Genomic DNA, 17449 nt, shown 5'->3' with positions numbered 1-17449 from the left:
TATATTGCAAATTAAATTACAATAGATGTCAGAAAAATTGCAAACAGATATTTTCTCCAAATTGTCTGAGAATGCAATTCAGAGTGATAAGTGCCTGTTACTTCCCACAGACCAATCTTCTAATATTGTGTTTTATCTGATTAACAGTCCAAAACTCAAGGATATTCGGTTTATTGATTAGGGTGTGACTATTATTCAGCATAGCCGATGATCAACTTTGGCTTTGATGCAGCTTCCTCTCTGTTTTTACTCTTTGATCTCATCAAAGTCCTGCCAACAGCTTTATCTGATTGGTTACACATCACAGTTACAGCCAGTCATTGAAAGCTGCTGTTTACAGACAGGGAGAGAAAAGCACTGTATCAGACTGTAGCAGCTCTGGTGAATTAGCTGCCAAGTTGTAATAAACATCACAATCTTCCCCAGCTGCTCAGTTTCACCGAAAACACCTGAATAATCCACGTGTCGTGTCAGTGCAGCTGGAACTGATTCTGCTGACAGTATTAAAGCTAATGCTATCACTGAGAAGTTAGCTGTGCCTCTTAGCTTGTGGCTAACGCTATCTGGAGCTCTGTAATATCTTTCTAAAGTCAGATTAACTTTGACACTCTGACACATAAGTCTCTCTTACAGCGACAAAACCGGCAAAATCTAAAGAAGCACAGCCATCAACACAAATCAGGACATTAGCGCTTTTTCCAACAGGGCAGCGAGAGTGAACATGGCCAAGATCAAGGCAAGAGATCTGCGGGGCAAGAAGAAAGAGGAGCTGCTCAAGCAGCTGGACGACCTGAAAAATGAACTGTCCCAGCTCCGTGTGGCCAAGGTTACCGGAGAAGCTGCTTCCAAGCTGTCCAAGATCCGTATTGTTCGCAAATCCGTCGCCAGAGTCCTGACTGTAATTAACCAGACACAGAAGGAGAACCTGAGGAAGTTCTACAAGGGCAAGAAGTACAAACCCCTGGATCTGAGACCCAAGAAGACCAGAGCTCTGCGCCATCAGCTCAACAAGCATGAAGAGAGTCTGCGCACCAAGAAACAGCAGAGGAAAGACCTCCTCTACTCCATCCGCAAATTTGCTGTCAAAGCTTAAAAGCTTTTTCTATTGACAAAATAAAATCTGTGTAAAAGAAGAAAAAAAATCAGGACATTAGCTGCATTAATTGTGGCTAATGCTATGCTAACAGCTAGCAGCTAAGTTAGGAGACAGCTACAAGTTATCCTGAAAGAGTATGGAAAGCAATAACTAATAATGCTTTACGGTTTGGACTGTAGTGGGTGATAAAAGTGACAGAACACAGGAAGATTAAGAAAACAAAGGACAGCAAACAGAACTGCAGCAGACAAATTGTGATTGATCTCAATTGATTAATAAACAGAAGAGAGCCTTCTGACATCACTGACACCATCAATTCATTTCTATTGTACATTTTCAGCTGTAGTAAAGACACATGCTGGGATGCTGGTGTGTGAAGTGATGAAAGTTCAGCTTCACGCTGGTTGGTTGTAAATACTGAGGCTACAACCTGCTGTCTGTTTGTACAGCAACACACACACACACACACCCACACCCACATACACACACAGGCACACAAAGACACACACACTGATTAAAGAAACAACTCTTCTGTACAGACACACATCTAATCCTCCACTGCTCGCTGTAACTGGCAACCACACGCATGTAAACCACTAATACCAGCATCATCCAGTTACATGTATGCTGCCATACAACTCAACACAAATGTTACAGTTCCTTCAGTGCTCAGTCTGCTTCTTATTCAGACTCTTCCTCCAAATCCACTTCACAAGTTCAGCCTCTTCATGTTGTTTTTACTTCAGCTCTGGAAGTCTGTGTGACACAACGTACTCTGGACATGACTTCAAACTTTTCTCTGCATCTGTTCTAAACAACACATTCAATCAGAATTACAGCTACAGATGAGCTTCACCTTTTTATGTCAAAGTTGACATTCAGTTCTGATCAGAGGTACCACAATAAATGGATTAGAACTACAGATCAGCAGTCTCATTATTTCACATCAAATCGCTATAAAGTATTGAAAATAATGGCAGGTTCAAGGTGGGATTCACATATTCCTTCTGCCAACATGTCAAAAGCCATTAAGAATAATAATAAAAGATAAGATATAACTTCATTAACAGAAAGTCCATGTGACAGATAAAATGTCAATAACATGACTATAAATGCAGCACCTGATAAAAAAGCAATAAGATTAAAGTACAACAGATTGTGAACCATAAAAATAAGCAAACGAAAATAAAGCTAGAATAGAAAAATAAGATGTAACACTGGCAATGACACTGAAACATAAAGCAATATCCCACATAACCTAAATACTCCAAGTATGTTTTTAATGTTTTAATTCATTTTTAGTGTCTTCCATCACATGTTTTAATATGTTGCCCTGAGAATATTGGTCTGAAGCTTGAGCTAAAATATTATATTGAAAATTAAACTACAATAGATGTCAGAAAAATTGCAAACAGATATTTTCTTCAAATTGTCTGAATCCTGAGGATGTAATTTAGAGTGATAATTGCCTGTTACTTCCCACAGACCAATCTTCTAACATCTTGTTTTATCTGATTAACAGACCAAAACTCAAGGATATTCAGTATACTGATTAGGGACTGATTATTTATCAGCCTGCTGATGATCAACTTTGGCTTTGATGCGGCCTCCTCTCTGTAGGCAGTCACTATGTGATCTCAGCCAAATTGTTTTGGCTTTTACTGGTGTTGTTGGGACATAAATCAAACTTAATATGACTTCTACAGATTCAAAGCAAGGGGATCGACTAATAGGCATCTTATTTCTTATTTATTTATGCACATATATTTTTTAAAATACATGTCACGTTGGTTAGCACTATTAAAGGCATTATGGAGGATGTTTTTGTTGTTTAATTTGTCTGATTCACATAAAATGAATATACTGACCTTTAGTGGACTTGTATGTATGGTCTCTAAAAGAATAAAAAATAAAAAAAATAACTGTGGACACGGCAGGACCTGAAAAACATCAGCCAATCAATGCGCTCGGACCGAGGCGTTTGGTTTGCTCCCTTTCATGTCAATCAAAAATCTTCCGGCTCAGGCCAAGTTACGTAGATTACGTACGTCTTGGACTTAGGTGTTTTCTGTATGTGTTGCTTTGGTATAGCTTCGTAGTTACACACGTGGACAAAATTGTTGGTACCCCTCAGTTAAAGAAGGAAAAACCCACAATTCTCACTGAAATCACTTGAAACTCACAAAAGTAACAATAAATAAAAATTTATTGAAAATTAAATAATCAAAAGCAGCCATTACTTTTGAATTGTTGATTAACATAATTATTTAAAAAAACAAACTAATGAAACAGGGCTGGACAAAAATGATGGTACCTCTATAAAAGATTGAAAACTATTTGACCAGAGTGACATGATTAACTCAGGTGTGTCATTTAATTGACATCACAGGTGTTTCCAAACTCATAATCAGTCAGTCTGCCTCTTTAAAGGGAGACAAGTAGTCACCCTGCTGTTTGGTGAAAAGGTGTGTACCACACTGAACATGGACAACAGAAAGCGAAGGAGAGAATTGTCCCAGGACATCCGAAAAAAAATTATAGACAAACATCTTAAAGGTAAAGGCTATAAGACCATCTCTAAACAGCTTGAAGTTCCTGTGACAACAGTGGCTCATATTATTCAGAAGTTCAAGACCCACGGGACAGTAGCCAACCTCCCTGGACGTGGCCGCAAGAGGAAAATTGATGACAAATTGAAGAGACGGATCGTTCGAATTGTATCCAAAGAGCCCAGAGCAACCTCCAAAGAAATTAAAGGTGAACTCCAAGGCCAAGGTACATCAGTGTCAGATCGCACCATTCGTCGTTGTTTGAGCCAAAGTGGACTTCATGGGAGATGACCAAGGAGGACACCACTGCTGAAAAAAACTCATAAAAAAGCGAGACTGGAATTTGCAAAAATGCATGTTGACAAGCCACAAAGCTTCTGGGAGAATGTCCTTTGGACAGATGAGACCAAACTGGAGCTTTTTGGTAAGGCACATCAACTCTATGTTCATAGACTCAAAAACCAAGCATACGAAGAAAAGAACACTGTCCCTACGGTGAAACATGGAGGAGGCTCAGTAATGTTTTGGGGCTGCTTTGCTGCATCTGGCACAGGGTGTCTTGAAAGTGTGCAAGGTACGATGAAATCTGAAGACTATCAAGGCATTCTGGAGAGAAATGTGCTGCCTAGTGTCAGAAAGCTTGGTCTCAGTCGCAGGTCATGGGTCTTCCAACAGGACAACCATCCAAAACACACAGCCAAAAACACCCAAGAATGGCTGAGAGAAAAGCGTTGGACTATTCTAAAGTGGCCTTCTATGAGCCCAGATCTGAATCCCATTGAACATATGTGGAAGGAGCTGAAACATGCCATTTGGAGAAGACACCCATCAAACCTGAGACAACTGGAGCTGTTTGCTCTTGAGGAGTGGGCCAAAATACCTGTTGACAGCTGCAGAACGCTCATTGACAAATACAGAAATCGTTTAATTGCAGTGATTGCCTCAAAAGGTTGTGCAACAAAATATTAAGTTATGGGTACCATCATTTTTGTCCAGCCCTATTTCATTAGTTTGTTTCTTTAAATAATTATGTTAATCAACAATTCAAAAGTGATGGCTGATTTTGATTATTTAATTTTCAATAAATTTTTATTTATTGTTACTTTTGTGAGTTTCAAGTGATTTCAGTGAGAATTGTGGGTTTTTCCTCCTTTAACTGAGGGGTACCAACAATTTTGTCCACGTGTGTAGCTGGCGACTTGTTTTGCTCATCTTTTTTTTTTTTACATAATGGCAGATAAAGATCCAGGGGGACCCAGCCGTAAAAGACAACTTCACGAGTGCTACGCAAGTTTCTGGAGGGGGGCGTTTCTTCGTAAATGTTAAGAGGGGGGAGGTTAGAGGGGGGTGAGGGAGAGGTTGTATGTGCGCATGCTAAGTTCAAAGTCGTAGGAAATTAAATCTCCTCTAATGCCTTTAAAAGGCGCTAACCATCATAAAATATTAAATGTGGTGAGCACTATTAAAGGTAACAAAGATTAGACTACCGGTACTTTTGTTTTTTTAGTACACTTTGTCATATCTGCGCCATCAGAAATCAAAGTTCACTATAAATTACTTGATGAGATGTAAGAGAGATCTTTAATAATTCCTCAACAGCCTCAAAATTCAATGTACAAAAAGAAAAAAACATCTGGAAGTGGGTCAGAGGGTAATTTTTTTAACCTCAGATACCATTTTAAATATCCAGAATTTATGCTATAAAAGTATAAGGACACAGAGCCACTATAAACTACAGCCCTCGCACAGTGTTGTACAGAGGAGGAGGAGCGACTCATCTCTACAACTCGACCTTCGTCCTGACTGGACGCAGCGCCGACGCTTCCTGATGATGCAGTGAAAGTTCCGATGATTGAAGATTCTCGGTCCAAATAAGTTGTGACAGATTCATCCGGGTCACCAGGGTTAAATATAGATTTCACACACTGCTGGACACACAGAACTCAGAGGATTCCCGCCTTCCTGTCATCACAGCATCTGTTATCAGAGCGAACGCCACGCTGACCAGCACAAAGTAAAGAGATCAGGCCTCTGCTGCTTCCCTTTCACAGAGCTCAGCAGCCCGAGATTCAGCTCTGAAATGTTCCGCGCTGCAAATAACTGCTGGTCCATTAGTCAAAGACACAATCCTAATCATTTGGCAGTTATTGCTTCTAAAATGTGTTTATCTTTGTCTTATCTGACTGTACACTCGAGGTTTGAGTGGTTGTGTCCTGAAGGCACTTCTCACTATTTCTGACATTCATTAGACAAAGCTATTATTTTTTAATTAACCCTCTGAACCCTGAAACCCACCAGCAGGTTCTAAAGGCATTCTGTCCTTAAAAAGACTCTCCTCCACTATTTTATAACTTATCACGGCGACATGCTTTAAAAATGTAAAGACTCTTTCTGACGGTCATCTAGGGACACTTTGGCTGAACTGCAGGCTGCATTTCCACCGAGCAGAAAGAAAAGCAATTAAAAATGTAAAGAGATAAATATTTACAGTAAAAATAAAAGTATTGGTAGATAGACTGATTCAATTTTTGAATACAGGTATATCATGTTTTCTTTCTGTCACTATAACAGTGAAAATTTCAGTTTTTATCTTTAGATATCATCATACTAACACAGTTTCCAATTTCAATGTGTGAAAAAAAAACTGTTAAAAATGGAATGAAAAGTCTTGGATATATCACCCTAAAGTTTCATAGATACCATGTCAAATATCCAGAGTTAATACTACAAAGTTTCAAGCAAATCAGTGATGGTTGAGCAGAAATTACTTTAAAAATTTCATCATTTGAGATGGAAAAACCCATCCAAAGCAGTGAAGGAGGAGAAAAACACAATGAAGTAACTCCAGAACCAACAGGCTGACTGCTGTTGACCGACCGCTGAAGTGTGTGTGATCCAACAGAGCAGACTGAGTTTGGAGGAGAGACAGATAATATGGAGGAAACATCCAGTTTAAGGCCTCTAAAAATAAGATTCACCCAGAAGGAATTTGAAGATGGTCCAGATTTTAGGATCATGTTTCAGATTCACTGCATGCAAAACAAAGCGTCCTGTGCCAATGCAGTTTCCATTTTTTTAAATCTCTGATGACAGCTTTGAGATTTGTTTCAAGACTTATTATTTTACAGCGAGAAGTTATGACTAAATTTATGGCTCATGGGGTTACAGACTGTCTGACTGTCCTTGAACGTATCATTAATGACTTGCCCCTCTGTCAGAAAACTTAACATTATGATTCCCTATTAAATTACTTTATTCTACATGTCTCATTTTAAAGTTGTAAACAAAAAACAAATAAACAGTTTGCTCTAACCTGATTCTGTAAAAAATTCTCAATTCACAGCTCCTTGGCTCAATCATGAAGCCACGACTGACTGAGCTGTGACAAAGAGTCAGGTGACAAAAGTTTTGAGACTTTTCACCTGAACTGCAGGCTGTGTGAGTGAGTATGGAAACTCACTAAAGGTGTACATGGTTAAATATCTATAGTATATGGACTCCCCATTTTTCCACTGCTGGAAACACTTGTGGACACTTGGAAAATGTTGGACATGTTACTCCCAGCATTTTTTCATTTTTGGAAAATGAATAATTATAGACAGGTTCCCTTTTTTTGATTTCTACCATTCTGTGTCATACTGCATAGAAGACATTTCTGAGTTCTCTCTCCTTCTACTCATGGTTGTTCCGTTTCCACTGAGGTGCAGGACTTTATATTGCAGTGAAAAATGAGCACAAAGTGAGGAAAAATGTGCTTGATTACGGCGACCTTTTATATATGAATGCCTCAGCGAATTGTTTGCAGTCTCTGGACTCTGTATCATGGTGCCTTAAGGTTCATCACGGGTTGTAGAGCCCTTACTCACTATTGCACCTTATATGCTCAAGTTGAATGGCCCTCTTTGACGATGCGCCGTCTCATCCACTGGTACACTTTTATCTATAAAGCAATTCTAGGTCTACTTCCACATTATTTATGCGACTACATTTCCAGAACCCACAGCAATGACTATTTACGTTCCAATGATTTATGCTTGTTGAACGTGCCAAAGGTGCATTCTGAATTAGGGAAACACTGTTTTAAGTACTCTGCACCTGCTGCCTGGAACTCTCTGCAGAAGACACTGAATCTGAAGGATCTCATCACTATTGGAAATTTTAAAAACCTTATGAAGGCTCTTGCAGCAGCTAATTCTCACACTTGTTGTTTTAATGTAAATTCTTAATCCTGTGTTTTATCCTAGCATGTATTTTATTTATTTTGTTGAATGAGTTAGTGGTGTTTGTTTTTAATTGTTGCACTTTTAATGTTCCTCTGGCTGTTGTCTTGGCCAGGCTTCGCTTGGAAAAGAGGTCAGTGTATCTCAACGGGACCAACCTGGTTAAATAAAGGTTAAATGTAAAAAAAAAAAAAAAAAAAAAAAAAAAGGAGCAACGAACACTGAGACAGTGATTGGACTTGAGAGAGTTCATAAATCTGAAAGGTTATAAAAATAAATAAGTAGTGAGGATACCTGCTAAAGCAACATTTCTGCTCATTGCTTGTATTTAACTGTATGCAGAGGCAGGATGCTGGTATTTGTGTGTTGGTTTTTTGACACATGGGTTTAGCTGTCATCTGTTACCGTGCTGAGCTCTTTTCCTGTTTAACTGAACCATTTCCTCAAATGTTTTATAACCACGGTGAAGTCGACCATGTCCATCATTTTCTGTTTCAAAAAAACAACACTTTCGGCGCTCAGTTTCTGCCACAGCACAATCCAGCTCTGTGTGTGTGTGAAGTGAAGCAACACATGACCCTGACCACAAACTTTACAGACTCTGATAACATGCGACACAAAGTGTGCTTTTGACGGCGCATGCATACATACCAGCGACATGGCTCTGGCCACCCTCTGACTGGCAATATCTCCCCAAAAGTCTGCCATGGCTGCTCAGAGCTCAGAGCAAAACAACCTCCGTGTCAAATCCAATCTCTCGTGGAAACTACGCACAACGTGAAGAGTTGTAAAGAACACACTGATCCAGCAGCTCGGACTCTGACTGTCAGCAGCAGAGAAAAGATCTGCAGTTTCGTCCAGAACCAAAAAGTGAATCCAGCTGCCAGCACCGCCTCAGTATGATTTGTGTATTTATAGCAGAGCTTCAGTGTTGCTTCATTGAGTGCTTGTCAGAGCGAGACTGAAGTCTGCAAACACCGCAAGAAAAAAAAAAGAAAACAACACAGGCGTCATCCAGATTTTAGAAAAAGTTTAACGGCAGCCCAGAAAGAAACTTAATTTTAACCTGTGACATGACTGAAAATCCACAGTTTGCACTCCGAGTTATGAGTCCTCAGGTGACTCCTACAGTCACAAGTCAAAACAAGTCATAAGTCAAGATTAATTAGTTCTAAATCAGAACCAAGTAAAGAGTCAAGACTAAATATAACAAGTCTCAAATATAAAAAGACAGCAAAACCTAAGCCAAGTCAGTTTAACACCAAGTCCCAAATATAAAAAAAGTCTCAGATATACAAACATCAACAAGTCTTAAAAATAAACAAGTCTCAAATAAAAAGATTGGAACAAGTCTCAAATTCAAAAAACTAGCCTCAAGCATAAAAAAACAGGAAGTGTCAAATATAAATAACACAAGCATTACATCGGTTCCAGTTTAAGGCCAACAAGTCCCTAGTCGGTCATAATGTGAGACCAACATGTTCAGAGTAAAGACCAACAAGTTTACAGAAAAACAACAAGCCTCAAACATGCACAAAAAAGACAGCAAGACCTGAGTCAAGTCCAGTTTAACACCCAATTCACTCCCAATTTAGGTATTAAATCCCAAATATTAAAAAAATAAACTTCTAAGTCACAATTTAGGACCAACAAGTCACAATTTAAAAAAAAAAAAAAGAATTCCTAAATATCAAAATGTAACAAGTCTCAAATATTAAAAAATAAAAACAAGCTCTAAATCAGTCCCAATTTGAAGTCAATGAATCTCAAGTCATAAATATAAACAAGTCTCAAAAACATACAAGTCCCAAATAAAAAAAATCCCAAATATAAAGTAACCAACACGTCCAAAATAACAAAATCAAACAAGTCTCAAACATAAAAAAAAAACTAGTTAGTAGTCAGTCATGATTTAAGATCTACAAATCTCAAGTCAGTTAAAATTTAGAACCAACAAGTTCAGAGTCAAGATCAATTGGTCCCAAATACAAAAAAACCCCTAACAAGTTCAAAATATAACAAAGAATGATAAAAACCTACCTACCTACTTTAAGGCCAATGAGGCCTTTGATTGAACACGTGTGATGGGCAGAGGTCTTTAGGTGTCACAGACGACTTGTTATGGTGACCATGAACAAACTTAACTCCTATAATTCCCTCTGTTCACCAACATGAACTGACCCTAGTCCAAGTGACAGGATTAAACGGTAAGAGGCTGATATACACTGTGCTAAAGCTAAATTACAATACATTTTTCTGGCATGCTTTTTTTATCTTCTGGGTTATCATTTAACATATTCTGATTGGCTATATTAATAACCATGTCAAAAAACAGGGGAAAGCCAAGTCGAGATCCAGTCTAACAACACCAAAAACTATTCTGAAACCAGTGAAAAACAAGACAAAAACCAAGTCCAAAACTGGTCCAATACAAGTCCAAAACAAGGTGTAAAACTAGTTAAAATCCAAGTCCAAACCCCATCTAGAACCCATGTAAAGTCAGCCCAGCTCCAGTAGTTGGAGGTCATTAAGCCCAGCAGACATCTTTGTCATGGTGCCTTGTTGCTAGCTAACCCCACAATGCTCTCTGCTTGCCAGCTTGAACTGCCTGTAGCCCAAGTGACCGCCTTCTCTGGTTGCTGTAGTAATAAATAGTAAGAACAACCAGGTACTACAACTGTTCTACAATACTTAAAGTGTGTATCATGCAGGAAAATAGTACTGGGTTGTGATTGGCAGGTAATAAATAATAAAGTACCTGAACAGGACATCCCACATAAAACAGATTAACAGGACCTTTGAAGACACACTTCATAGCACAGGAGGAATCATTACAGTCCTCTGCTTACATGTCATGATCCGTGTAAGCAGAGGACTATAAAGCTTCCTCTTCAAACTTATCTCCCCTGAAGTAAGTTGAGCTCACAATGTTCCATCTACTGACCTCTGACCTTCCTCTATTGTTTAATCTTGGTGATGTAGGAGGCTGATTATCCAAACCTGTGACTCTGTGGGAGAGTCAGCTCGGATAAATGTGATCAACTAGCAGTGTTAGTAGAACTGAATGAAGTGGTCTCGTGTTTCTCTGCATGTGCAGCTTCATGTTTCACCATTTCACTGCATGTACTCGGGGTTTTGCATCTGTAAACAATAAGTGGTCTCCATTTTACTTTAATCACATTTTGGAAATGCTCTTCCTTCCCTGTGTGTGCCTCACACTTAATGCTGGTTCTTTTCCACTCTGCTCAGGAATTCTTATGAGAAACAACAACAAGCTGCTACATGAGCACAGAGCACATATCCATATAAACACGGGGCAGAGGGAGTTTTACATTTTCGCCCCGTTTTATCACACTCCTATTAAGGCACACTCCTCAGGCTCCTAAAACTACAAGTCACAGATTCAGATCTAAACTCGGCTCACAACAGAGGGAGGAACATGTTAAATGTCATCTGGTAAGTAATTATGAACATGGTAGATGCCAACTTCCTGCTTGCAACTTCTCAGTTTGATGCAAAGCAGCGCTAAGTATAATTTTTATAGCACCAATATATGAGATGACAACGTGAAAACGGTGTGAAAGGTGTGGCGATGAAGCTGCAGAGGAAGGTCGACTGAATCTGCAGCTCCTCTGGGCTTTGCAGAGTGTTTTAGTGAGTTTGTGGCTACAGCTTTACTGCTGCTTCATTCTCATCGTGTTGGTTTCAGCTGCCGCAGGCAGAGAAATGTGTTGTAAAAAACCTCTGTGCGTGCGCAACCTGAAAGCAGAAAACCCCAGCTGCACAGCAAGAATCCCAGCAGCACTAAATAAAGTCAAATCACAACACCTTCTACAGGGCAAATGTTTGAAAGACATACATCACACACACAAGTAGAACAATTTGTTTTTTCATGCAGTTCACATTTCTGCATATCTTCATAATCATTATCTAAACACCTAAACATGCTGACAGATTTGTGAAGGTGCACCAACTTTAAAATATTTTAAAAATGACCATTTTAAATCATGGTATTTCAACAAAATCTCTCTATTCTACATGTCTCATTTGAAAACCCTCCAAAAATAAAGCATTTCACTCTGCCGATTCTGTTAAAAAGAAAAACTTACTCATCTCATCTGATTCTCCGTGACTGACTCAGCTGTGACCAATAGTGAAAAATTCTCAGTTTTCAGATGAACTGCAGGCAGTGTTTCCACAGAGCAGAAATTAGACAACAACAGAGTCTGAGGAGGAGACAGAGGAGCAAGTAGTGGGAAGACACATTCCGCATGGTGAAACATCGTTCTACATCTTTCCAAGTTTGTAGAGGCTGTGAAAACAGAGAAAAACTCGACAAAAACTCACAAATAAAATATATAACAGGGACACAAAAAGACAAATCTGTTTAAAGAGACACATGAAACATCAAAAATTAGAGACAAAACAAGAAAAATGAAATATGTAAGAACAACAACAGGTCAAAAAGCAACACAAAAAAGGAGACAAGTGACCACACAGAGACAAAGCTGTCCTTAAGACACATAAGAGACATGAGACTGAAAAATAACAATGCTTGGGTTAGGAAAGATGAGACAGGAGAAAATGAAAAAAGAAACTCAGAAAGTGGTCATGTACGGAGTGTTTAAGAGCAGTTTGTTTAGGTAGGATCACATGGTGAGCATCCTAATGCCGACTTATCTTTATGTTCATCTTGTACAGTTACAATCATTGTTGCCCGGCAGAGCAACACACTGCAGAAAGAAAAAGCTCTGTGCAACCTGCAGCAGAGTTCACTGCAACAAAGGTAAGTTCAGTTATGACTTCAGTGAAGCAAAAGAGGAGGGCTGCTAACATAAGGCATGCGGAATAAATCTAATGCAGTTTGATGCAAATAAAATACAACTGTGGAAAAACCTCATGTGTGCAGGCGACAGCAAAAAACAAAGGAGGCTTTAACAAAGAGTCCAACTGACAGCTGAAAGATGCGTTTTCACTACTCACAATGTACAACAATAAATGCACAACTGGGATACACAAAAGTGGAATTTAGACAGATTGTAAACTCAATTGGACCGATTGCCAGAACTGGATCTGCACCTATTTTTCCACCGATCTGTAGAGAACATCAAGCGGAGTTTGATTTTTGTTATTGCTTTTGCCCTTAAAATAAAAAAAAGCAAAAATTTCCAATTATTTTGCAAGGTGATGCCCGCAGTCATCTTGTTTTGTCTGACTAAGAGTATAGAGGCACAGTTTACAGATGCACAAGTCAGAAAATAGAATAATAATAAAGCAGTTTTGAGAAGATGAAACCACACACTAAAAAACTTAATCGATTAAATAAAGTTCACAGAATCATAGTTTGATCAGTCAGCGGCTGGTTGCAGCTGTAATGATGATACACAGGGTGATCATTTCTGAACGCTACAGCATTAACCCCTTAAGCTTCAGTGTACCGCCGGCGGTACACCTACTAATTTGCATAGGAATTTCAAGAATGTCCGACGGCTGCAAACGCGATTATACAAACACTATACGCCGATGGAAAGCTTAGATTCTCATGAATCCGCCGGTATAAACCACTTTCAGATGTGATTACCACAGCGGGTGAGAAAAACACATTTGTCCGACAAAAACGAATATTCATCCATCCGTTCTCTATACACGGCTTCAACGCACACAGCGCGACTCACATTTCCGGGTTCATTATTACACACAAAAAAAAAAGATTCCACAAAAAACGGCCATAATCCAACCTTTTACATCCAGATGACACAAGCCAGTAAACTATTTTATCCAAAACATGTCCTGAAGTCGGTATAAAATCCCTGAATCGGTCATTTTCAAGGAAATGCCCGTCCAATATTCCCTGTATTTTTCGTATTTTTTTTTTATTTAAAAATAGAATATTAGCAATTTTTTGTACTGAAAACGGCTGGAATTGACTGAAGCTTAAAGGGTTAAAGAAGCAGATAGAAGTTAAATATGACACATGCAGACAGAACAAAGTCTCCCAGGACTCCCCTGAGAACAGAACTCTCTCTGCTGATGCTCCATATTAGGAGAACCAGCTGAGAGGAAGAACCACATCTGGACCAGAGCTGAGTTTATGGAACGCACCAGAAACTGTGGGAAAACTCACACCGGCCAATACACACACACACACACACACACACACAAACATGCACACACTCAGACACATGCACACAAACACATACACCCACATAAAGACACACACACGCTTGCACAAACAGACATGCATCCACACAAACACACTAAGACACACAGACAAACACACACTAGAGTTACAGAGCATAGAGCATTGTTCAGGTAGCAACGGGCACCATGACAGAGACAAAGTGGAGGTTGATGACCCCCGACCAGAGCTCATCTTTTCAGACATACTGTAGCGTGTCTTAGCGTGTAGCGTGTCTAGTCTCCACAGCAGCTCATGTCACATGTCCGTTGGTAAAAATAACTATATAGCAAGTAGAATGACGCACTAAAATTGTTATACATGCCGTCGATTAACTATTGAGAAAATGGCTACAATTTGCAACCCCAGAGTGTTTCGTGCATTTCATTTTGTCAAAAATGTACTTTATGTCAAAATGCATAAAGCTTAGCAGCTCTGCATTTCATCATCGTGAGTATAGCAGTGTAAAAAGATGGCCAAAGTTTTCCAGAGCCTGAGTTGATGTTTTTAACAGCAAAGATATCCAGTTTACCACTACGATGACACTTGATAACTTGTCGCACCAGAGAAAGCACAGTGATGGCTGCAGACCTGTGCTGTTCCTGCCGTAGCAAGTCAGAATCACTGCAGTGAAATATATATCTGAGGATCTCTAGCTGCTGCAGCGTTTGAAAACTCGACTGTAAATCAAGCTTAAGGCTGCAAGAAATTCAAGGGCACATGAAACCAATACTTCTATGTCAATGTTCAAACTTGTAGCCACGAGGGAAGTGTTTCTTCACCAAACATGACAGTAAACGTTTGTACATTGTGTTGAGCAACAAATGCTGGTTTGCTCTAATAATTCTGAGACGCCATTATGTCAAAGGCAAGGAGTTCTGAAATCCTTTCATGGCAGAACAAAGCCTAAGTACATCTAAGGAGTTGAACTGTCCTGTAGCATGCTGAAATATGAGCTGATTGTATTCGCCTGCAGCAAGTGTTTCTGTTCATGAGTTACAGCTGATCAGATGTACAGTGAGAGCAGGACTCATTCCTTCCTTCCACTTTATTATGGATTCTATAGAAGGAAGTTAGAGACTGTGAAGCTGCAAACTGAGAACAAGAACCACTTAAGAGGCTCTCAGATTACCAGCCAGCATCTCCGACACCAAACAACCCCTAGAAGTTTTTTAAAAATCTCAGTATCATACGGGTTTGTGCAGAAAAACACCTGGGAAAGAAATTTTACCAACCGCACTTTACATGTTTGTTTACATGTGTGATTCTGTCTTATAAAACTCAGCAGCTTTACATGATGCCGGATCATTTTGTAGAGCTTTATGTGGAAGGTCACAGTAGGGCATCGTGACAGGCGGTTAAAAATGGTCTGAAATGACATCCCCCCCCCCCAATGACTTGAAACCTGAAAAAAAAAAATGAATTTCCCTCTGGTGATTAATAAAGTCTGTCTAAACTTCAAATAAAAGACTCAAAAATCGTCCAAAAACACATTAATGTATCCACAATGACTCAAAAAAGTTTAAAATAATCCAAATTGTCAAAACTTTCTTTAAAGAAAATTGTCCAGAATGTTTCAAAAGTGGTCAAAATTACTACAACGGTTCAAAAATCTCATCACAAATTTAGCCAAAATAAACTTATACAGGATACTTTAAAGTTTTAAAAACTGACTGAATAAATTGGCAAAAACTTACATGAATGCATTCAAAGTCAATCAGAAATAGTTTAGAATAAGAAATAGTTAGGCTCCTGAAAAATTGTCCAAAATGACTCAAAACCTGATAAAGAACAAAAATCATTTAAAAATAGCAGCAGCTTGTCCAAAATACTCAAGAACAGTTCCAAATGATTCAAAATGTGTCCAAAATTACATGAATGTATCCAAGTAGACGTAAACATTGGTAAATATTACTCAATAATTGTCCAATTCTTTGTTTGAAAGTTGTCCAAATTGACTCAAATTTGTCCAAAACCTTTACACTGAAGCGACCTGAAATGACCCCTCTTGAAGGCATCGCCATCAAACGTAGTTGCTGAATTGCAGAAGACTACACATAAGATAAGATAAGATAGACTTTATTAATCTCACAAAGGAGAAATTTAACATTACAGGGCTCTTAGAAACAAAAACAAAAAACAGGAGTGCAAAAGTCACGAAAGTGCAAGAACAAGATAATAAATATTGCACATAATAACAACTACACAGTAGTGTTATACAGTCTGATGGCAGTGGGGATGAAGGACCTGCGGTAGCGCTCCTTCTTGCACTGAGGGTGTCTGAGTCTCGTGCTAAAGGAGCTGCTCAGCTCCACTACAGTCCGGTGCAGTGGGTGGGAGCTGTTGTCCATGATCGATGAGAGCTTGGTCAACATCCTCCTCTCATCCACATCCATCACAGAGTCCAGTGGGCAGCCCAGGACAGAGCTGGCCCTCTTGGTCAGCTTGTTCAGTCTCTTCATGTCCCGCTCTGTGCTGCCCGGGGCCCAGCAGACGACAGCGTAGAGGAAAGCAGAGGCTACCACAGTGTCATAGAAAGTCCTTAGTAGAGGTCTGCACACTCCGAAGGACCTCAGCCTCCTCAGAAGGTGGAGGCGACTCTGGCCCTTCTTGTACAGAGCATCAGTGTTGTGGGACCAGTCCAGTTTATTGTTGAGGTGAACACCCAGGTACTTGAAACTGTCCACTGTTTCAATGTCCTGCCCCTGGATGTTCACTGGTGGATGTGGGAGTGTCCTTCTCCTGAAGTCGACCACCATCTCCTTCGTCTTACTGGTGTTGAGGCACAGATGGTTGCGCTCACACCAGTCCACAAAGTCCATGATGACCGACCGATACTCCAGCTCGTTCCCCTCAGACACACGGCCCACAATGGCGGAGTCATCAGAGAACTTCTGGAGATGGCAGCTGTCCGTGTTGTAGGTGAAGTCCGAGGTGTAGGTGGTGAAGAGGAAGGGTGAGAGGACGGTGCCCTGGGGCGCCCCCGTGCTGCAGACTACCACCTCTGACTCACAGCCGCGCAGCCGCACGTACTGTGGACGGTCAGTGAGGTAGTCAGTGGCCCAGGCAGCGAGATGTCCATCCACTCCCGCGTCCACCAGCTTCCCCCGCAGCAGCGCCGGCCTGATGGTGTTGAAGGCGCTGGAGAAGTCAAAGAACATGACTCTCACAGCGCTGCCGGTGCTCTCCAGGTGAGTGAGTGCTCGCTGCAGCAGGTAGATGACGGCGTCTTCTAACCCCATGTTGGGCCTGTAGGCAAACTGCAGCGGGTCCAGGTCGGAGCTCACCACTGAGCGGAGGTAGTGGAGGAGGAGCCTCTCCATGGTCTTCATGAGGTGGGAGGTGAGGGCGACAGGTCTGTAGTGGGCCAGTTCCTTGGCGTGAGCTGTTTTAGGGACTGGGACCA

At 40.2% G+C, this 17449-nt stretch overlaps 2 protein-coding genes across 3 annotated transcripts in view; one reads left to right on the top strand and one right to left on the bottom strand.

The window, feature by feature from the left end:
* LOC110951233 (sodium bicarbonate cotransporter 3-like) overlaps positions 1–8775 on the bottom strand; it is a 45457-nt gene extending 36682 nt beyond the window's left edge. Inside the window, exon 1 of one of the 2 annotated variants that reach the window (XM_051956916.1) lies at positions 8517–8775. In XM_051956916.1, the coding sequence (XP_051812876.1) occupies positions 8517–8573 (57 nt within the window). In that variant the 5' untranslated portion in view covers positions 8574–8775. The remainder of the gene's footprint in view (positions 1–8516) is intronic. The other variant, XM_022194202.2, reaches the window with a different exon arrangement.
* LOC110951237 (60S ribosomal protein L35-like) lies at positions 695–1142 on the top strand. The gene has a single exon (XM_022194210.2). It carries the CDS (start codon positions 722–724, stop codon positions 1091–1093), a length of 372 nt encoding a protein of 123 aa, XP_022049902.1. The 5' UTR covers positions 695–721; the 3' UTR covers positions 1094–1142.
* Positions 8776–17449: the final 8674 nt, after the last annotated feature.

Source organism: Acanthochromis polyacanthus, chromosome 12 (genome assembly GCF_021347895.1).
Source record: "Acanthochromis polyacanthus isolate Apoly-LR-REF ecotype Palm Island chromosome 12, KAUST_Apoly_ChrSc, whole genome shotgun sequence".
Lineage (NCBI taxonomy): Eukaryota > Metazoa > Chordata > Actinopteri > Pomacentridae > Acanthochromis > Acanthochromis polyacanthus.
This window is presented reverse-complemented; position numbering and strand designations above follow the sequence as displayed.

What these genes read in the sequence shown, in the direction of transcription:
- LOC110951237 (XM_022194210.2), top strand. Translation starts at nt 722, where the DNA reads ATGGCCAAGATCAAGGCAAGAGATCTGCGGGGCAAGAAGAAAGAGGAG.